Source organism: Nicotiana tabacum, chromosome 23 (genome assembly GCF_000715075.1).
Source record: "Nicotiana tabacum cultivar K326 chromosome 23, ASM71507v2, whole genome shotgun sequence".
Taxonomy (NCBI): Eukaryota; Viridiplantae; Streptophyta; class Magnoliopsida; order Solanales; family Solanaceae; genus Nicotiana; species Nicotiana tabacum.
The window spans coordinates 135,553,414-135,576,103 of NC_134102.1; the positions used below are offsets into that span (position 1 = coordinate 135,553,414).

Genomic DNA, 22,690 nt, shown 5'->3' on the forward strand with positions numbered 1-22,690 from the left:
CAGTGTCAGACTGTCAGTAGAGAATTAGTTCTTCTTGATTCAGTTCGATGGTATTATAGACTTGTTTTATTTGACCACCAAAGATGTGGCGTAGCAGATGGGTTGCTTTTCACTTAACCAGAGGTCTCGAGTTTGAGTCATGGGTATGAAAAAATTCTTAGTATGGAGCGTATAGTCAGACTCCAACGTAGGTACCAGACACCGGGTGAGAAACAAAAAAAAATACTAGTTTTATTTGTGGCCTCAAGTTGCTATATTGCCCATCATTTCCCCAATATTTACCTGTCAAATTACTGATGCTTTCAAGATATATAAGCCAATCCCGAGTTAGTAGAAATGAGGAGTAATCCAATTTTGTCAAAAAGAAAACAGAAAACTTCGGGATTTATTTTCTACCTTACAAGTCTCTTTATCTGAAAAAATCTAGATCCAATATCTGCATCTTATGGTAAATTATGGAAGCAGCATTTCTTCGATATTAACATAAATTTACTATAATTATGTCATATATTAAGATAAAAATCAATTTAATGATAAGAGCGTATGATTTTTGCAGCCCATACGACTTGACAAGTAGAGCAAAAAAAAAAACATGGTAAACCAGATCTAAGTATTTAAGTGAAAAAAGGTATAAGGAACAAACTAATCGAATCTCGACAGAGAACTCTAGATTATCAATAAAAGAAGAAACGAACAGGACAAAACTAACCCCCTGAGAATGCTTTATATATACCACAAGGCTACGGATGGGAAACTTTATACGTAAAAAAACTGCAAAATTGCACAAAATTTCAATGTAAGTGTGGTTTTGTACACAAAAATGGAGGAGTTCCTATACTGCGTATTTACAAACAAAGAAAATAGAGCTACCAATTCATAATCAAATGACCAAAAAAAGAAAAAGAAAAAAAAGAGACTTGTGTATGGGTGGGAGATACAGAGATGCACAAAAATCTGCAAATTTGGAAATGCCATACAACTTACAAATGATGAATAACCTATATTTCGTGGATAAAAAGGGATATTCACAATGGAAAACGAACCTATGAAGCGTATTGAAACCAAATGTTCCTTTTTCCTTTTTTTTTTAAAAAAAACTTTTCAACCATTATCCTAATTATTTCCCACAACCAAGCTGAATGATTTGAAGCAAACACAAGGAAACATGTGAAGAAACTACGGCTAAAGCTGTTAACTGCCATGGGCACAAAAGGTATTGAACAAACACTTCTTGGCATAAAACAAAAGTCACTTCCGCGACCGACTGCCAATAGCAGAATTCTCGTTGTTATCCATCAATTGCAGGATTAAAAACCGTTTCCTACAACCAATGAAAAGAGGACAATAAGTCTGATGCATCATAGCAGTAACCCATATTACCAGTCAATGCAATCTAGTGAGGTTCCTATAATTTAACACAAACCTGATCACAAACGGGGCAGGTGTCACTTCTCTCCATCCACTCAAGAATGCATGAAAGATGAAAATGATGCTCACATTTTGTGCTCATTTTTGGATTCTCAGCATCATATTCTGCAATGAGGAGGGCAGTCATTGTTCAGTTTCTAGTTGAAGCTAGAAGTAAGGAGTTGGGAGCAACAATGCTAAAAGCTATTTCTCACCTTCTAGACAGATGGGACACTCTTCTTGTGGGGGTAAGAATACAAGGATATTGGATTTTTTGAGTTCCTCGGACTCCTCGAGTTCATCTTCCACTTCCTTTGAAGCAGCAAACTGGACGTCTGCTTGCACGATGCCTTCAGACTCCTTATTATCCTTCTCTGCAGCTTCGACAGCATCTGCTGTGTTCAGCGCAACACCAGTTTCAGTGCTTGTTTCCTGAACTGCTGCCTCGTTCTTGATACCATCTTGATTACCTGGTGGCGTCCTGGGCCTACCCACATATGTTTCATAAGGCATTGGCATTGGAGGTGGTCTATAAGTGTCAGGACTTGAGGTGTCCAGATTTGTATCAACCAAAAGCGCAGTGGAGAGTGCTGCAGCAGTGACATGATGAGATGACAAGGGCTCGCGCTCTTCCGGCACTGTGGGATACTGTACAAATCTTCAAGTTAAAAAGTCTTCTTGTGGCACAGCACAAATTCAGAAGGATTGTGAAAAAGTTAATCCCATTAAAATGGAAAGGTTTTTGTTCCACTAATGGAGAGCACTCAGCACATAATAGCGAATTTCGGTTACTAAAATGCTAAAAAGTATAATTCATCATCTTATATTCCAACTCTTTTTCTTTTACCTTATCCTCTCACTTTCCTGATTAAAGACACTGCTGATGCACTATGAAATACCAGCTTCTCTATTAAGGACCTGTGTACTTTTCTGAATTCAAGAGAATGAAGCATTTGCATGGATTTGGGACCATATAGTGGACTTTATTCAAAATAAATCATAATAACCTCTTGCAAAATCTAAAAAAATAGGAGGAGAAAAGGGACTGTAGATTTTGTCAATGGAATGAACCAATTACCTAACATACAGGGAATAGAACTGCAATAGAAATCAAAGGTGCTTTCTGAAAAGAGCTTATATAGAGCATGGAAATGACGGGAGGATGGGAAAAAGGAAAGATAAGAACCCTATATTAAAGAACAAAGAGTCCAACTAACTATATCCAGGTTGTTATATGATGCCACAACATGCAACATACACAGGAACGAGTTCAAGAACCACGTTTATCAACCTATGAAGCATGAACAAGACATTGTTGAGTAATGCTTCTGGACAGGGGACACTCACCAGACTGAAAATTGATGATATCAGTTGGTGCCCGAATTCTTTTTACTTTCAGACTTCTCCCTAAAATAGCACACCAAATTTACTAGTTATTCCCCATTAAAATTTTTAGAACATACTATAATTCAGAAAAGTGGAGTTGGCATGGTTTTATGTAAAAATAACAAGAGAAAGGTGCCAGCTTTGGTTCATCTTCATACCCTCTTCGCACCTTCGGTCCCCGATATTCGACGTCACACATTTAACTTCTGATTCACAAACTTTACAGACTTGGTCTAATACAGCAAGAATAGCTAATTCCAGAACTCCATTAATCAGTAACATTCTCATGCTTGCCTTGCATAAAGGGGCATATTCATCCTTTAAGTTTTCTTTTAAATAAAAGAATTTTGCGTAAAGAATATGTATGTAACAAAATTTCTGCTTCCAATCCAAAAATGAGCCTTAGAGACAAACGAACCCTCTGGCAAATATCATGCATCAGCAACATAGCCGTGGATCAATATAATTGCTAAAGTTAGCTATTCCAGTTTACGATTGGAGTTAATCTACAGACACTAACGAATTGAAGGTTAAATTAAATATGGAACCCGGATAGAAGAAAGACTAAAGATGGAAACAAAGGGGCCAGAACTCAATTCTGCTCTAACAATAAATTTCAATCTTCAAAGAGACTTTGAACCAGAAAGCTGTGGTTAGACTACTCAGAAATTACAAGGTAAATGGCATTTGGAATGAGGATATAACACTTACACGACAGAATGAAGGTGAACCATTCAATTCCACTCCTTTCGAAGCACAACAACAGCAGCAATTACCCATTTCTGATAATTTATCTAGGTCAACCGCCTGAAGTGGTTAACCCTTTGCTCATTTTCTCTCTACACCATTACAAGATAATACTATCATTATCAGATATGTAGCAGATTTCAAAAACCAAAGGTATACATCATACACTAAAGTGCAAGTTAACAAAATGATATGGAGAAGCACTGGTATGACCGGAAGAAGCAACTAATTCTGATTGTAAGACACAAATTACTCACTAGAAAAGACCAGTATGTTCTATCTTATGGCAGGACTACTCTGAAAATTCGTGAAGCAAGGAGCAAATCATGAAAAGAAATATAATCTCCAAGCACAACCACCAAAATAGCATCACGAAAGTTGACCTCAATATTTCAACTCAACTGACAAGATTACAATGTTTACAGAGATGTAAAATCAAGTCGCATTTTGTAGAGGCTAGCAAAATGAAAGTGAACCTTTCACTTGATCCAGATTTTCATCTCAGGTGATCGGATTAGACGGGAGATGCCAATGTTGAGTTGTAGAACTAATTAACTATGTATAAATAGTAACGTTGGAGGAACAGTAGAACTGTTCATGTGACCTCTGTAATTCACAAACAAAGGATGAAACTGATTTCAGTATGCCCCTGAAAAAAAATTCTAAATCTCACCCTAGGCAGAAACACCAGTCTAAAATGCCACCACTATAAACATTCAGACAACAGGGTAAAAAACGGCTGATTAGTGGGTTGACTTCAGGAGAGCTACAAATTACAATAGATTGCGCCAAGTTAGTCATGACATCTCTCTTTTATGAACATACAACAACTTTGCCTCAATCCCAACCTAGTCGAGATTATGAATCCTTCATCTCCATTCCAAACCCTTGTCATTTAAATATTGCTAAGTACCTTGTTTTTTAAGGCAAATAAGGTTCTCTAAAACTAGATGGTCTAAATCACACTCTTATCTATGCTCAGATCTAATACAAGTGCAACAACAAATAAATCTTAATCCCAACTAGTTGGTATCACCCATATAAATATATTGCTTCCACTGTGTCAGATTCTTAGCTAAGTCCGCATTGATTCAGGGAGGATGTAGATTTTTTTTCACAATATTACTTCATACTCACTTCGTCCCAATTTATGTGAAGGTGTTCAGATTTCGAGAGTCAAACGAATTATATTTTGACCGTAATTTTTTCAGGTGCCTTTTAAATATTCTAAATTATTAATTATTGTGCCTTATAATACTTTTTACTTAGTTTCCAAATATGTAAATTTTATTTCGAAAAATTAAAAGATTTTATGTCCAAATGCATGGTCAAAATTACAAGGATTGAATCTCGAAAAGCAAAAAGTATAAATTGGAACAGAGGGAGCAAAATTTTAGGTTCATCCCATCCCTGTCAAGCATCTTCAATCAACTATCTTTTGTTATAAACCAAGTTCAATAGTGTATTTATTTCTGCAAGCTGATTCCACAAGAGTGCACTGATACAAAAAGCAACTCCTTACAAGATTCAAGGTCAAAGAAAGATTAAGTTACAGGCTTACAGATATTGTAGCTAGGTCTCTAACCAACTGAAACCAAATAACTGGAGATTTTCTGTACATACCTGAAATTACATTGATCAACTGCAGGTTTACATAAGAAACCACAATATAGAACACATTAACTTTTTAGCAAATGCATCCAATTCATACTAATCTATTGAGGTGAATTTGATCCAAGACGACACTAGGATTTCGTGAGCATGTAAAATTCTACAAGAGAATTGAGAGAAACTCAGTAGCTTAATATTTGTTGCCTCAAATTTCAAACAGCTTCAACAACACAACACAAATACGCCTCAATCTCTAGCTAGTTAGGGTCAGCTTATGAAACCCCAAGGCGGGTGAAAACTCAAATTTTTGAATCTACAGTGTCAATCATAAATCAGTAAATTAGCAAACAATCTTACAGCCAATAAACTAACCCAACAAGCCCTAATCCCAGTCAAATACTCCTTAGCTCTAAAATGAATACTCCAAACATCACATTAAACAATTAATCACACCATAATCCAACTTTCCTAATTGAATTTCCACAAAACTGATTCAAAACTAACAAAATCAAACACTATAAATTAACAAGTAATCCTAAAAGCAAAATTTAGGGGAAATAATACAGTTTCTACAGTTCCATATCCATAATCAGCTACAAAAATTAACTACGGAGAGCAGAAAAAAGTCAAAAACCACCGATTTCAAGCTGAAAAAACAAAGTCTACCATATAAACACTATAGAAGCTTACTGTAATCAATCCTTATGAATCAAACAAACTCAACAAGCAAAAAATTGCAGATAAATTTTGGACAAAGATACAGAAGAAGATTGAAACCTATAGAGATAGGAAGGTGTACGTTTAGATTATTACCTTGTGTTGTGTGATTGAATTGGTGATGACTCAGAAAGAGCAGAAAAACGGTGAAAAAGTTTGTGGGTGGGGGTGGGGGTATACGACGGGGGTGGGTGGGGGAAGGAAGAGGCAAAGGCGTTTGGGCACTTGTGCTTCTTTTGTGCGAGATGACTTCCTTTGCCAAATACCACGTCTTCGTTTTTTGGAATTATATCAAAACGACTTCTTTCACTATACTCTATAATATTGGTATTATAATTTATTTTATTAGGAATATGAACAGGGTAAATTTACGTACAAAAGATGATTATGGCTTGGCTCTTTTTCTGAACCTATATATAGCGAAAATTTATTGCATCAAACTGTTCTTATGATTTTTTTCACCTGTATTCTATGTTTACTTTGACACTCGATTAATATTAATTAGTGCCAAAAATCTCACTTTAAAGAATAAAACATTTTCTGTCAAACTTAATTTTATATTCAATTAACTTTTGAATTCAGTGCCGTTTATGGATTCGGCCGAACCCATTAACTTTTATTTAAATCATATATTTATTTATAAAAATTTATGAAATATAAACAAATTATTAATTTAAAATCTAATAACTTAAAATATTATAATTTCGAAATCATACACTTTATTAGTAGTACTATATTATTAAAGGAGTCGTACTTATTCATTATTAAAATGTGGGAATTGGAAAGGCCTTGATTTATTCTTTCTTTTGGAATTGTACGTGGCAACGACTAACGCGTGAGCGTATGAAACTCCTTGGACTCACCAATTGAGATGAAACGAATAATTTAATATGATAAATGTAAAATTCATTATTTTTCTAATATGTTTGCTTTAGATTTAATGTTTGTAATTCAATATTGTCAAAACTAACGTTGAGAACTTTGACAATGAAGACATTTTTAGTGGGCGTTTTTGTAAAATTCCGAAAAAAATAAAAAAAAATCAAGTAAAAATAGTATTTAAAAATTAGAGTTGTATTTGGACATGAATATAATTTTGGGTTGTTTTTAAATTTTTGTAAGTGAGCTGAGTGAAAATTTTGAAAAATAATTTTTTGGAGTTTTTCAAATTTTTGAAAAATTTCAAAATTCATCTTTAAGTGAAAATTAGAAATTTTATGGCCAAACACTGATTTCGAAAAAAGTGAAAGAAAAAAAAATTATGGCCAGATGGGCTCTTAATATTATACTGAAACAAAATTAAATGGAGCCCGTAAAAATTTATATAATAAACTTATTTGGAGTTGCGATGTAACAGTCATTATGCTTTATCCAAGTAAAAAAAAAGTAATCCTGTTTTAAGTATTTTTAGGCTGAGACTCAACCTTTTGTAACTCTATCTTTTACTCTAGCGTAAGAACAATCTGTCTTAATTTATGTGTTATATTTTAAGTATGTCCCAAAAAGAATGTCATACTTTCTTATTTAGAAATAATTCAATTTTAGACTTTCTACCTTATCATTGATAAGATGATTTATAACCACTCAAATATCTATGATTTATTTTAGATTATAAGTTTCAAAAATCTTTCTTTCTTTCTTATACATGCCGAATCAAACACCGCCACATAGATTGAAAATAATGAAATAATAATGTGCAAAACTCACATACGCAGAGTTGAAGCTAATACTAAATATAAATACTTTAAAATATTTTTATAAAAATATAATTCAGTCTGAAAATAGTGAATACGCTTATTATAAAAATTTAATTACCAAGGGCTTCATCCAAATCGAATACGCTTATACTTACTGTAATTAAGAAGGTAGCAAAGGTTGCTTGGCTGACTAGTGTATCTTCAATAAATATTTGCTCGTTTATATCAAATGATTTAATTTAACTGTTAAAAAATAAAAATAAGAAAAGATATTACGTAGTAAATTAAAAATATTTGAATGAAAAATACTGTAGTGGTGGCTTGTTGGGGCGGCGTTTGACGAGATGAGTCGTCGCCTTAGCTAAATGTCACTGTCGTCAATATTTTCTGAATTTTAAGCGATAACTAAGATAGCCGCGTTTCTTGCCTACATTACCAACATTTTAACAGTATTCTATTATTTATTGCTTACATATTAGTATTACAGGATTGACTTATCAAGAGAAAGTTTATGGGAAAAACAAAAGAAACAGAGTAAACTACAGTATGTATTTGGTTTTTCATAAATCAAGCCAGTTTTTTTTTTGGAAAAATAAAAGCAATCTAATGGTAGTATTTCACAAAAAAGTAATATAAATATTACCCGAAGATATTTTCTACAAAAGTCAACGCCAATAACTTTTTCCAAACTGTTCTCCAAAATATTACAAAAACCTTCTTTACAATAACTAATTAAAAGTTAAAACCAAATACAAACGCCTTAAATCTTTCTTTCTTTTTCTTTTTTTTTATTTTGAAGAAAAAGGGTCAATCTCTTTTTGACTTCGTAAGAGTTAATCATATTAAACTCTAGCTACGAGTTTTTTTAAATCTTTATGCAAGCATAAAATGTATTTTTCATGTTGTACCACAAATATATTCTATAAAATTTCTATAGTCAAGTTGATAGTTGAACTCGATACGTTAATTCTTATCGGATTAAGATAAAGAAAAACATAAATTAGTTGTTGAAGCAAGTTATGCAACACAAAGACGACATCATATTAGAAGTAAATTCTGTTCTTGTTGAATAAGAAATGTAAGCGAAATATACAAGTTCCAAAACATGTAGGATAATCTATAATAATGGGATCAACTTACTTATCAACAAAATAAAAAATAAAAAATTAATACGACCAACAGAATTGTGGTATTCTATAGTGGAGAACAATTATTTTAAGCCGAAGAAGTACCTTTCATGATTAATATAAATTATTATCTCAATAAGTTACCATCCCAACTAATGATGTATCTAATGGAGTTGTAGTAACATTATTATCATCATTATATTTTCTTTTTTCTTGAAAGAGTGGATGGGCTTAGTTTTTTTAATGAAAACTTAACGCAAATAGTCGTCCACCCAACAACTTAAACTAAAAATAACCAATAAATATATAATATATGTACAATCAATGTATAATATATATATATATATATCGGCTAAAAAAATAAGCAGTGAATTTGACTGGCTATTTATGTAAAGATTCCGTGTTTATTATATTCAAGACTGGTATCAAACCCCTGGTTTGTCCAAAAGTTGAAAACCTTATCTCGAGCCTAATTTAGAGTCTTATCAGCCCAAATACTTTATGGGCTTCGTAGTCGAGGCCCATTTTAAGATATGCTTGGTTTATTATGAAGGATCCATTGACATGGGTAGTTGTGTTTTATTTTTAAGAGATAAGAGTCAAATGTATTATTTTCTCCCTAATGGGAGAAGAACAATGGATGTTGTCCTTTGTATCCCTTGTTTTAGAGAATTCTTAGAATTGTTGGCGGCTCGACGATCTTTATTCTAAATGTTTACCGAAGTGGAACTCAGAGAATGCAATCTGTCGTTTCTTTTGTAGTCGTCAGCTCATTCTTGATATTTTTTTCCTAACAAGCGAAAACATAAATGGAAAAAAGAATCTTTAATTCACATAAGTTAAATTACCCCAAGAAACACACAATTTATTGGAGCTAATACTACGATATGTTAATACTAACTTATCTAATAACAAAACGAAGTAGGAGGATTTACGACGTGTCAGCCATTCTTCTCCTAGTATATTTGTCAATCATTTGCTCTTTTTCTAAATGATATTAGGTACTATAATAAAGATCAAGGCATGATTTGTTGCTGTTACCATTACATAATGTTTGTCTCGAATCTTTTTATTCTTGTTCACAACTTAGGTTTCTGTATAGGGATAAGGTGTGACATATAGAAAACTTTTAGACCGATTTTCGATTAATCAAAAATACGAAAACCTTGATCATGAGGTCATAATTAAAATTATCACAAATATAAGCACGTAATCAGTGGCGTAGCCATATATTTATAATCCGGCTGGTAAAAATGGAGATGGTACCGAAGCGGGAGGCTCGCAGACGCTACTATATATATATAAAGTCAGCAACACCTTTACGAAATTCCTAAATTTGCCACTGCACGTAATATTACAATTCAAATATTGTTATAAGAAATATCAAATTATGATGGATGTCTACTCTTCTTCCATGATCTTCATCTCAAATGCTTAATGACATATTCAATGACATGTTTTCTATGTTTAATGACATATTCAATGACATATTTTCTTCACTTTTCATGCCTATATAAAGGCCTTGTAATAGATAGAAAAATACATACAATTGAAGAAGAAATAAGAATCTCTTCTGTCTTTCTCTATGTTATGATGCGGCCAGTGTCGGTAGCATCATTTAATGTTAATAATATGGTAAGAACGATGACGGTATAAGGTGTACAACGCCAGCATATATTCAGCCATCACGGTTAGCCTTTTCTAATTAGTTTTCAAGTTTCTTTATACTTTGCTATTTATGTTTCCATACATGAACAAACTTGCTTTACGGACTTGAAAGTTCATCAAATTATGTAAGGACTTTTTGTATAAAGAACGATAAATATTTTTTCTATAACAAATATTATGTTCCTATGTGTTAATATTAAGAAACACGATGTGAAAACTTTTGAGAGAGCACATATTTTTCATTTCTATTTTATCACATAACTCTTCCATCTTAAAGTGAGATAATTATCACAAAAGACACGTAGATTTTAATTGATTATGTATTTTTCTATATTTGCTTGATACTTTTTATTTGATTGAGTTCAGTTGATGAAAGTTCGCATATGCAAATTAAATTTAATTGCCACCAATAGTGAAAACCCGTCCCATAAGTCTAAAATAAGACACGATGTTACCGTGAAAGTATGAATGGATGTGAACGTGATAATGGACGAAATTATAATCGTCATCATTATAGTAATGAGAACAATAATTGACTCTCAAAATAATCCTTCACTTTGTGAAAGTGATGTTTGCCATTGATATGGCATGAGATTTTATAAAGCACGCATGGATTATTATGTTCCATTCCTGAAGTGAATGTGAAAACAATGTGATAATCATTATGAATACATATTCATTCTTGCAAGAATATGAACGTGCTAGTGGTAGTAAATATACCACACTCACCTCGAGAAAGAGGTTTGAAATGAAATAAGAAAATAATATCATTATTATGGCATGAATGGTCAATGGTCACGTACCTATTGTACGCCAAAATATTTTGGCAATGTAATTATTAAAGGACAACAATAATGCAAGAAACAGATCTTGCATATAATTTTGACCATGACCATAATGGTATAACTTTTTCTTTAAAAGTGATATTCACCATATAGATGTTGATGAATATATGGTAGTACAAAATTAGTTGAAGGTTCTGGAAGAGCTACTATAACTCTACCTAAGGGAACAACACTTATCATAGAGAATGCAATGTTCTCCTCCAAGTCCAATAGGAACTTGTTGAGTTTTAAAGATATCCACCGAAATTTATTTCATATTGAGGCAATAGATGAGAATAATCTCGAATATCTCATCGTTACCAAGAATGTCTCTGGCTAGAAAAGGGTTATTGAGAAATTCTCATCTTTATATTGTGGCCTGTATTGGATAAGAATTAGTGCAATTGAGGCACATTCTATTGTAAACCAAAAGGTTACTAAATCCAATACTTTTGTACTTTGGCATGATCGATTGGGACATCTCGTATCAGTTATGATGAGACGAATTATAGAGAACTCAAATGAGCATCCATTAAAGAATTTAAAGATTCTTTTAAATAATGAATTTTTTTGCACTTCTTGTTATCAAGGCAAGTTGATTATTAGACTATCACCAACAAAGATTGGGATTGATTCCTCTGCGTTTTTCGAACGTATACAAGGGGATATTTGTGGACCTATTCACCCAGTTAGTGGATCGTTTAGATATTTTATGGTCTTAATAGATGCATCTTCTAGATGGTCTCGTGTATGCCTATTGTCATCTCGCAACCTGGCATTTGCAAAATTAATGGCACAAATGATCCGATTACGGGCACAATTTTCCGATAATCCAATTAAGTCTATTAGACTTGATAATGCCACTGAGTTTTTATCCCAGGCATTTAATGATTATTGCTTATTAAATGGGATAAAAGTAGAACATTCTGTAGCTCATGTTCACACTCAAAATGGCCTTGAAAATCTTTGATTAAACGTCTTCAATTGATAGCAAGACCATCACTCATGAAAACCAAGTTACCCACTTCAGTTTGGAGTCATGCCATTTTACATGCAGCAACGCTAATTCGTCTCAGACCGACAAATTATCATAAATATTCCCTATTGCAATTAGTTTTGGGTCATGAACCTAATGTATCCCATCTAAGAATTTTTGGATGCGTTGTATATATGTATGTAACACCGCCATATCGCACCAAGATGGGTCCCCAAAGAAGGTTAGGAATATATGTTGAGTTTGAATCGCCCTCCATTATTCGCTACCTTGAAACATTAATGAGAGATTTGTTCACTGCTCGATTTGCAGATTGTCGATTCGATGAGGCATTTTTCCCAAAATTAGGGGAAGAAATTGGTGAAACCAAGCGTGAAATTTTGTGGAAAAATACATCATTGTCTCATCTTGATCCACGTGCCTCTATTAATTTTATAAAAAAATACATCATTGTCTCATCTTGATTCACGTGCCTCTATTTGTAACAAAGAGGTGCAAAAGATTATCCATTTGCAGAAAATAACAAATCAAATGCCAGATGCATTTATGGATCTGAAAAGGATAACGAAATCACATATCCCTGCAGAGAATGTTCCAATCCATATTGATGTCCTTGTTGGAAAATCTTCTAGTGTCATAACTAATGAGTCAAAAGCACACCTACAGCGTGACAGGCCATTGGGTTCTAAGGATCGAAATCCTAGAAAAAGAAAAATAAATGATCAAGATGACACTATGAATGAGTCTCATAAAGAAACCCATGATTTAACCAATCCTGAGATTCTTGAGGAAATCAATGAGACTGAGACTCAAGAAAATAAGGAAATATCAATAAACCCAATCGATATTGAGACAGATTTGAATCGATTGAATATAATGGTAGATTATGTCTTTGCATACAATGTTGCATCGAGCATTATGCAAGATAATGAGGATCTTGAACCTCAATCTATTGGAGAATGCCGACAAAGACGTGATTGGCCAAAATGGCAAGAAGCAATCCAATATGAGTTGGATTCACTTGCGAAACGTGAAGTTTTTGGGCATGTTGTCCAAACACCTAATAGTGTTAAGCTTGATGGCTATCAATGGGTCTTTGTACGTAAAAGGATCGAGAAAAATGAGGTACAAAGATATAAGGCACGGCTTGTTGCACAAGGATTTTCACAAAGGCATGTCGTCGATTATGAAGAGACGTATTCTCCTGTTATGGATGATATAACGTTTTGTTATCTCATTAGTTTTGTTGTCCATGAAAAGCTTGACATGCATTTAATGGATGTGGTTACAACCTACCTTTACGGCTCACTTGATAATGAGATATACATGAAAATTTCCGAGGGATTTAAAATGCCTAACGCACATAATTCAAAGTCCACAAAAATATTTTCAATCAAATTGCAAAGATCTTTGTATAGTCTAAAGCAATCAGGAAGAAGGTGGTATAACCGCCTTAGTGAATTATTATTAAAGGAAGGTTATATAAATGACGCCATTTGTCCATGTATTTTTATAAAGAAAATAACATCGGAGTTTGTTGTACTTGCCGTATATGTTGATGACATAAACCTTATTGGAACTCCTTCAGAACTCCAAAAGGCAATTGATTATTTAAAGAAGGAATTCAAGATGAAAGATCTCGGAAAGACAAAATTATGTCTTGGTTTGCAAATTGAACATTTGGTAAACGGGATTATTGTTCATCAATCTGCCTACATAGAAAAGGTATTAAAACGGTTTTACATGGATGGAGCACATCCATTAAGTACTCCGATGATTGTTCGATCACTTGATATGAATAAGGACCCGTTCCGACCTCAAGAAAAGAATGAAGAGCTTTTTGGTCCTGAAGTACCATATCTTAGTGCAATTGGTGCACTAATATATCTTCCTAACACTACAAGGCCTGCCATAACTTTTTCAATTAATGTCTTAACAAGATATAGCTCTGCTCCTACAAGGAGATATTGGAATGGAATCAAACACATATTGCGGTATATAAAAGGGACTACCGATATGGGCTTATTTTATGGCAATGATTGCAATCCTGATCTTGTTGGTTATGCCGATGCTGGGTATTTATCTGACCCACACAAAGCTCGATCTCAAACATGCTATGTGTTTACATGTGGAGGCACTGCCATATCTTGGCGATCGACTGAACAATCAATCGTGGCTACTTTTTCTAATCATGCTGAGATAATTGCTATTCATGAAGCAAGTCGAGAATGTGTTTGGTTGAGATGTATAATACATCTTATTCGAGACAAATGTGGTTTGAAGTGTGACAAACTACCCACAATTTTGTATGAAGACAATGTAGCATGCATAGCCCAATTGGAGGAAGGATTCATAAAAGGAGATATGACAAAGCACATTTCACCAAAGTTATTTTTTACACATGATCTTTAAAAGAATAGTGATATCAATGCACAACAGATTCGTTCAAGTGATAATATGGCTGATTTATTCACCAAATCTCTACCGACGTCAACCTTCAAGAAACTAGTGTACAAAATTGGGATGCAAAGGCTCAAAGATGTGAACTAATGCTCTCATCAGGGGAGTTAATACGCGTTGTACTCTTTTTTCCCTTACATGGTTTTGTCCCACTGGGTTTTCCTTGCAAGGCTTTTAGTGAGGCAACCAAAAAGCGTATTTCTAAACATGTGTACTCTTTTTCCTTCACTATGATTTTTATTTTTAAATAAGGTTTTAACGAGACACATTATCTATCGATATTTAAGGGGGAGTGTTATAAGAAATATCAAATTATGATGGGTGTCTACTCTTCCTCCATGATCTTCATCTCAAATGCTTAATGACATATTCAATGACATATTTTTTATGTTTAATGACATATTTAATGACATATTTTCTTCACTTTTCATACATATATAAATGTCTTGTAATAGATAGAAAAATACATACAATTAAAGAAGAAATAAGAATCTCTTTTCTCTTTCTCTATATATCTCTTAGCTTATTTTTCCTTGTTCCATATTGTTACTTTTAGTTATATTTTATAACATATAAAACTTTTTAGCAACTGAACTACTCTAACTAAAGCTTAGAATCCATAATAGGAGAAAGTGACGAATAAATGTACATCCACACTTTACCTTTCTAATTTGCTGTTTGACTTCACACAGAAACTAAGGTTTAATTTTTGTAAATCAACAAACAGAAATGATTTAATATACGAAGCTCTCTATCCCATTAATTATAAATTCCAATTATAGGTGGGTGGGGGACAAAGAGGGTCCACTATAAAACTGAAATAATAGAGCAAATCCAAAGAAGCCCCCCTAACCTTTTGCACAAAATCTTTTGTAGGGACCAATAATAGAATTCTTTTGGTACCAACTTAATAACGTGAAGAGAAAGGTACTCTTCTCAAACACTCAATAAAAATTCAAAATTTATTTCTTTTCTAATTTCGAATTGTATTGCGGTCCGATTAAATTTAAATTAAATTGAAATGTACCATACCGGAGGTAAAGCAGGGGCAAGCTACATTGTGCTAAGGGACCACCTTTCAACGAAAAATTACACTATGTATATAGGTCAAATATTAGGGGTTAGAAATATACAACATATATTAAATGGCCTTTGTCAAAATATTTTTTTCATTTCTTTCAAGTTTGAATATGCTTGAAAAAATTTCTGATTTCGCTGTTTAGTAAATTGTTCCCTAACAAAAAAAAATTCATACTCAAATTTTAAACCCGATAGGCCGAGACGTATATAATTAAGAACGAAGATATACTTACAGAACCACCCCAACTCTTCTTGATGATTTAATATATTTATTTTCATGCGTATGTTAGGTTTGGTTGCACAAAAGTAGTATCTCACCGGTTGGTAGATATTTAATACTACATAAAATAAGACCCCACCATGGGTCTACATATGCCAACATATTGTTGACCCGTGACACCTATTTACAACAGCCTGGCCTCCATATCCACCAATTTTTATACATATTAATAAATTTAATACTAGTAATATTTTTAGATATTTTTCCTCTTCTAGAATGTCTACATTTACATCCAAAAAAAGAGAAAAACCAATTAGCCAGAAAAGAGAGACTGAATTTGCTCTTGTATTGTACAAACGATTCGGTTTTAAAATGGCTTTATGTTAGTAACGTACTTAAAGCTTTTAGGGTAGAAAAAAGAAAACTAAATTATGAAATCAGCTTTTTAAAAATCAAGGTGCATTCACAAACATATTTGCCAAATTATAAGAGTCGCAAGAAACAACTCAATCTGCGCCTCAGTACAGAAGTATATTGAGAAATATATAACTCTAAACAAAAAAATAAAAATAAAGACACATCTAATGTAACACAGAATCACACCAGAAATGAAGGTTATAAATATCAACCGGGTCACAGCCGCATAATACAAGGTTAGGATCCGGGAGACAATTAGGGGGTGATTAGCTAACAAAGAAGCTCCCACCAGTCTCCATTAGTAGAGTCTATAATTAGCTGAACTAAGTTAGAGGTTCATAATATTTACTCTATATGTGCATTATATTACAGATAATAATCCAACCTTCTTCAATTTTACGCTATTATCAGTTCTTCAATGGGTGTCAGCTGATCTTAATCTCTTGGCTGCACGGATAAATTCCACCACCACTTGTACCTCATCAACTCGCTGCACGGATTAAGATTGGAAGCATCCATTAGTAAAACTTGGAGCTAAGCAAGTAGATTATGCAGTTAAGCATAGCAAGAGAACGAATGAGACCTGCGATGAGAAGTGCTGCTGCACAGCATTAAGCAGTTGTTCCTTTGTCGGGTTAGGGTTAATATGTGCCTGCACATATGCAAAACTGTTACTAACTTGAACAGACATGTTTCATTGATCATTGAAAATGATCCGCAGTGGAAGAAACTTACAAGGTTGAAGTTCCGCCAGTATCTCCATAGTGAACCAGTTCCTAGTTTTGCCAAGTTCAATCTCTGATAGTCCAAATGAAACAAATTAATTAATCAAGTATGGCACAGTTAGTTCAATAAAAGATGAGTTTTTCCAATGATTAAGCCTCAAGCAGCATATATTGACAGACTTGCAGGTATAGAAAGGCCCTTCCAATTCATAAAGAACAAGTCACAAAATTCACATAATGGATCTTATACTATTTGTACTTCATTTGAGTTTCTGTAATACCAGTTAAGATACTACTATAATTTAATCACTTTGAATGCAAACACACAATGTAACCTGGACAGAGCAATTCAAATAAATGAATGGCAGGTCTAACACTGGACAGAGTCAATCTCTACTAATGTGCTTACCGGTTGCAAATAGTTAGGTTCAACTTCTCTGCAATTGCCACGGTTCATTGTCTTTGCTGGTCCAGACAAGGCCCATGTGGGCCTTGTATAACGAACTCTAGGCTTGCTCACTTTTCTGTACTCGACACCAGTGGCTACCAAATACAAGGATTTTAATCAAATAAGAAACCTCTTTAGAAGAACTGATAAAACAAAGTTCGGATAATGGAGACTGACCAAAGTGATGGCTTTCTTTTTCACCAATATCTGAACCACTGCTTGAGTCATCAAAGTCATAATCATCATCTTCTTCATCTCCCGTGGGAGGTTCTAGCACACTCAATGCATTTCTCTGTAGCTTGACTTCAACCCCATTTTTCAAAACCTTCAGTTTTGAGAGAAAGAAGTTTAGTACTCCAACTGATTCCAAAATCAAACAGACAACAGAATCACAAAAAAAATAAGGAAAACAAGGATGTTAACTAGGAGATTTCACAACAGCAAGGTCCAAAGCTTAACTATTTGACAAACAGAAATCATGTAAAGTTAATTTCACTTTGCCAGCAAGTCCACACGAAGTTTTGCTATTAAAGTAAAGAGAATAGCACTACATTAAGAGTAACTTAATTAAGAAGCCATTTCAGCAGTTATTTTAAGTCAAGCTGTCAAAGAGAAGAAGAATCATTCTTGACTTTTATGGGTAAAAAGAAAAAAACAAATACACAATCTACAAAGAATGAGGCCTCACCAGCCAATGCCAACCACCAAGCCCAACAGCCTTTTTGACGACTCCCTGAAGCCCTAGCAAAACACTCTTGGTTCTGTTGTTTCCAGTCACAATAACTTTGGTGTGTCTCGGGAGAACAGACAGTTCCTCATCACCACTCTCTTCACGGAAAGGCGATAACACCCGAGAAGGACATAGTTGAGTCTCCAGCATTTTGCACGTCTAAACAACTAACTAATCACAGTGAACCTAATGAAGATAACAACAGAGATCAGTCTAGGTTAGCTACTGTTACTCTGCAACCAAACTGCAGAGCTCTACATGATGAATAATCCTTTCTCCCTTGCTCCTCATTTCTATCAGACAATCAAATAACAAATTGCTAATAACAGCCAACTTGGTAGCAGATTAAACTTCAACTTCTGTCACGTAGACCAACTTCCAATACAGAACTAAATCCCAAGAATCTCAATTAAGATTCCTTTCACAAGGATCTCACTCCTAATTACACGATTCACCTCAAAATGGCTTCACTGACAAAGACTTCCAACCTTTTAACTTTCAAGAATCGGAATCAATCATCCAGAACCCCCAATCTGAAATGAATTCCTGAAAAAGCAAATATCAAGAATGTCAAAAGGGTAGCGATATAATTCCCACAAAGCATGCCTACTCTGTCCAATCAAGGCATTTTCCTAGAGCCAGCCATATATACTCAAAGGAGAGAGAAAAATATAAGTAGTGATTTTTAGGATCTGATAAGACTGACACGAAATTTCTTATGGAATGTTGAATGCTATGAGCCAACAAGTTATTAAAACCAGCAATTCACGGATTTTACATGAGTATAATAAATGCAAAAATGCATGATCCACTAAAATCTACAGTGCATTCACACACACATATACACATACTTAAAAACAATTACCAGTGTCACTTCTCCTATCCAATTGAAGATTAAAGCAAATAATTTAAGCTTAAGCTCTCAAATTCAATCAAAATTACTAGCTAATGCTTCGAATTCACCTTTCTGTTACAGAACTTTCAGTTAGCTCGTACCAGAGCATGCATTTAAGATGAAAATTAGATATCTCACAAAAAAATTTAAAAAAATGCAAAAGTTAAAAAGACAGACGATTTTTTCGCAGAAGCAATACGCATGAGGCTACATTAAGAAATAAACGCTCACTCATAAACAATAAATGCTCGCAAATCGCAGTTCTGTGACTTTCAATTTGCTCGGAAGAAAGCTTTTTCACTTGAATAATTAAAAATACACCAACGTAAACAAAAAGAAGTCGTTTAAAAGGCAAAATTAAAATAAAGAAAATTGAAAAGCTGAGAAGAGCTCAAAATTGTTGATTTAACATCATACTGAATCCGTTACATTAGTTGAACCAAAAAATTTGAGAAACTTAAAAAGTGATAGTTAGAGAAGAGCTCAGAATTGTTTTAATTTCAAAGTGAAAAAAAAATGAATTTTTCACAATGCATAAAACAGAAAACAGTGAAAAATTCAAGCAAAGCAAACAAGTGAAATCCGTTACAGTTAACGTACGTATCGCAGTTCAATGCGAATATGAGTCACTCAAAGCAAAACAGTGAATTTCAGAGGCCAAAAGAAACGAGATTTTTGGAGTCAGATTTGAGTGAAATGCCATCTGATATAACACACAAAATGCAAGAATTTTCAGAGACTAATCTAGAGAGAGAGGGAGAAATATCTAGAGAGAGAAAGAGCATACAGTAAATGCTTCACAACTGCCATTGGAATGGAAACGACTCTGCTTCTCCTTCTGCTAAAAAAAGAAGAGAGAGGAGAGAGAAGATGAGACCCACTTGTTGTACGGTCAATTGGCTTTTTCTTCCTTATCTCTTTCATTTCTTTTCGTCTGCTTTATATTATATATTGAAACCGGTTTGAACAGTTAACGGCTAATTGAGCCGGCTCAGTTTCCGGTTTTGTTGCGTGTTAAGTCGAGTTGAATGCGATCTCTGGACCGGTGACGTACAAAAGGAATCCGAGGCTTTTGATAGCGACCACACGGTACATTCTATCCAATAATTTAAAATAAATCACACGTACATTTTTATATGAATATGAATCATCTCATTATAATTTAAAATTAAATAAAAAAATTAAACTTAAATTGCTTTTAAATATAAAGATAAAGCATTACTTTGAGACAAATTTAAAAACATGTGTCACATACATTGTGACAGAAAAAGTATTTTACATGGGAAAATAATTTAATAGTTTGTTGATTTAGAGGATGTTTGGATTAGTTTTTAAGCTGGTCAGATCAGCTTTTAAGCTCTTTTTAGTTTTTTTAATGTTTAATAAAGTTAAAAAGTAATTAAAATAAGTTAAAAACTGCTTAAAACAAATCAAAAACAATATGATGGACAACCTCAACTTATTGCTTTTTGGTTTAAAAACTATTTTTACTAAAAAGTCATTTTTAAGTCAATCCAAACGGGCTCTTAAATTTAGTTGAAGAAAACAAACTAAAATAAGCCAAAATAGTACGAGAGCACAGTAAAAACCAAATACATTTAAATGAAAATTATACTTTAAACAAGCTCAGTTTCTCAAAAAATATATCAATATTATATGCACGGACGAATTCAGCTTTAAGGTTATGGGTTCCCGTAAAATCAGTAATTTTTGCTTAAATCTTGTATTTGTATTAAGAAATTTACTAAATATCTATAAATAATTGATTGAGAATCAAGTTATTATTGCATATATAACTCGAAGTTATTGTAAAAATTTATAAATTTCAAATTATGAATTCGTCTATGATTATATGTATATAATATATATAGGTTATATATAGTTTATAGTTAGCGAATACAATTAATTTGGACTGACGATAAATTTTGCATTTTGTCAAATTTTAAGCTTTGGTTCTACTTTGTCTGGTACATCTCCGGCAACTACATCAACGAACAAGATCAGCCCTCAGATTATCTCTTTTGGCCGTTTAGCCCCTAATAATTTGCTATTATTAAGGGTATAAAGGTAAATAAGATCCATGCTCATAAGCCGAGCTGAGCCGGTTGAAGATAAACTGAAAACCAAAAGAGGGGGAAAATAATTGAGGGACGAGTTTAACGTACACGTGTCAGTAAACATACAGCTGTCGGATCTTATCCTGACAAAGGGCAAAAGTATATATCGCTTGTACCTTAATTCACAACTGTTTGTACTCTGTGCAAGTGTGTGAGAGAGAATTTGAATTGTGTATTTTTGGAGAATTTATTAAGTAAATTTGAATATAGATTTGGAATCCGCTCGTTTTACGAGGCAGCTGGAGCGCACAAGTTTCTCGAAAATAAAATTAAAAGATTTTTGAAAGAACATACCGCACTCCAGTGGGGTCCCTATGGACCCACGTCACTCTCTATAGAAGTGGGACCCAGGTGAGTAAAAATGTAGGGACCACTCCCACATGCTCTGCAATTACTTTTTTCTGTCGTTAGTCGTAATATGGGGAGTGATTCGTATCATTTTTGTGATTTTACTTTTGTACACTTATTTGTGTTTTTCTGTAAATAATGTATGATGTTTGACTTACAAAGCTTACAAACTATTTATTCCCTTTTAAATAATATAAGAGCTTTTTTTAAATAATTTATTTAAAATTTGCACACGTCTTATTGGAGCTATATTGTAAGTGAATTACTGCTTAAAGTACTTTTTTGGTTTCACAATCCCAGATAATTTAGCTTATTGTTTTACATTTAAACCAAAAATGAATTATTTTTAATGGATACTGAGGTGATAATCGTGCATATATTATGTTGGAATAGAATCGAAATTTTAGATTTGATAGATTCAACTTTCACTTCCTATCATTAAATCTAGTGAAAATAATATGTGCTAGAAAGTTTTCGAACTGATAATTAAAAAATAGTCAGCGTTTGCAAGGTCATTAAAAATAGCCATTATTTTGCTGCAAAATGAAAAGTTCCAGCATAATATACTAGAGATTGGTGCACATGTGTATGAACTTCCAGCATATTATGCTGTAATTCCAGCACACGGAAAGTTCCAGCATAATATAGTGGAGATTGGAGCACGTGTGTATGAACTTCCAGCATATTATGATGGACCAGTATATTATGCTAGAAACCCAATATATTATACTAGAACTCCAGTATATTATGCTGGAAGTTCACATGTAAAAAATTCGAACTCGAGTATATTATGCTGGAATATTTTTCGGATTTTGAATAGTATTTTGGTTCAGATTTATCTTTACATGAAAAGTGACTATTTTTCGATTACTTTTGAAACTATGACTATTTTTCAATTAACACTTGTAAATTTGGCTATTTTTGAATTTCACCCTTAAATCTATTATATGTTACATTATACAACAACAACAAATCTAGTAAATCGTACTAGACAAGCCCAGTTACATAATGTTACATTATGTGTTCGATATTTAATATTTATTTTTTTATGAAAAATTCTCCGGGAAACACC

At 33.4% G+C, this 22,690-nt stretch overlaps 2 protein-coding genes across 4 annotated transcripts; both read right to left on the minus strand.

Moving 5' to 3' along the window:
- Positions 1-747: 747 nt before the first annotated feature.
- On the minus strand, positions 748-6,174 carry LOC107832031 (putative E3 ubiquitin-protein ligase RHB1A). Of its 3 annotated transcripts, XM_016659837.2 has the most exons (6): positions 5,965-6,077; positions 5,102-5,163; positions 3,505-3,632; positions 1,623-2,055; positions 1,424-1,533; positions 748-1,321 (listed from the first exon to the last, which is right to left on the minus strand). In XM_016659837.2, exons 3-6 carry the CDS (start codon positions 3,571-3,573, stop codon positions 1,289-1,291), a joined length of 645 nt encoding a protein of 214 aa, XP_016515323.1. In that variant the 5' UTR covers positions 3,574-3,632; positions 5,102-5,163; positions 5,965-6,077; the 3' UTR covers positions 748-1,288. The 3 variants fall into 3 exon arrangements, with proteins under 3 accessions (XP_016515323.1, XP_016515322.1, XP_075102723.1); XM_016659836.2 differs by lacking the exon at positions 5,102-5,163 and having other exon boundaries at positions 5,965-6,174; XM_075246622.1 differs by lacking the exons at positions 5,102-5,163; positions 5,965-6,077 and adding an exon at positions 5,842-5,862.
- Positions 6,175-16,538: 10,364 nt separating this feature from the next.
- Positions 16,539-20,090, minus strand: LOC107832034 (uncharacterized). The gene is made up of 7 exons (XM_016659839.2): positions 19,941-20,090; positions 18,217-18,804; positions 17,706-17,853; positions 17,490-17,623; positions 17,091-17,153; positions 16,939-17,007; positions 16,539-16,845 (listed from the first exon to the last, which is right to left on the minus strand). Exons 2-7 carry the CDS (start codon positions 18,406-18,408, stop codon positions 16,771-16,773), a joined length of 681 nt encoding a protein of 226 aa, XP_016515325.1. The 5' UTR covers positions 18,409-18,804; positions 19,941-20,090; the 3' UTR covers positions 16,539-16,770.
- Between the last annotated feature and the right edge of the window lie 2,600 nt (positions 20,091-22,690).

Bases quoted from the DNA above. Each gene is read 5' to 3' on its own strand.
- LOC107832031 (XM_016659836.2), bottom strand. From the start codon at position 3,573: ATGGGTAATTGCTGCTGTTGTTGTGCTTCGAAAGGAGTGGAATTGAAT. The intron at 2,056-3,504 runs GTAAGTGTTATA...AGATTTGTACAG, and splicing joins GTTCACCTTCATTCTGTCGT to TATCCCACAGTGCCGGAAGA. The intron at 1,322-1,423 runs GTTTGTGTTAAA...CATTGGTTGTAG, and splicing joins CCTGCCCCGTTTGTGATCAG to GAAACGGTTTTTAATCCTGC.
- LOC107832034 (XM_016659839.2), bottom strand. From the start codon at position 18,408: ATGCTGGAGACTCAACTATGTCCTTCTCGGGTGTTATCGCCTTTCCGT. The intron at 17,854-18,216 runs GTGAGGCCTCAT...TCAAAACTGAAG, and splicing joins TTGGTGGTTGGCATTGGCTG to GTTTTGAAAAATGGGGTTGA. The intron at 16,846-16,938 runs GTCTCATTCGTT...TAATCCGTGCAG, and splicing joins AGCAGCACTTCTCATCGCAG to CGAGTTGATGAGGTACAAGT.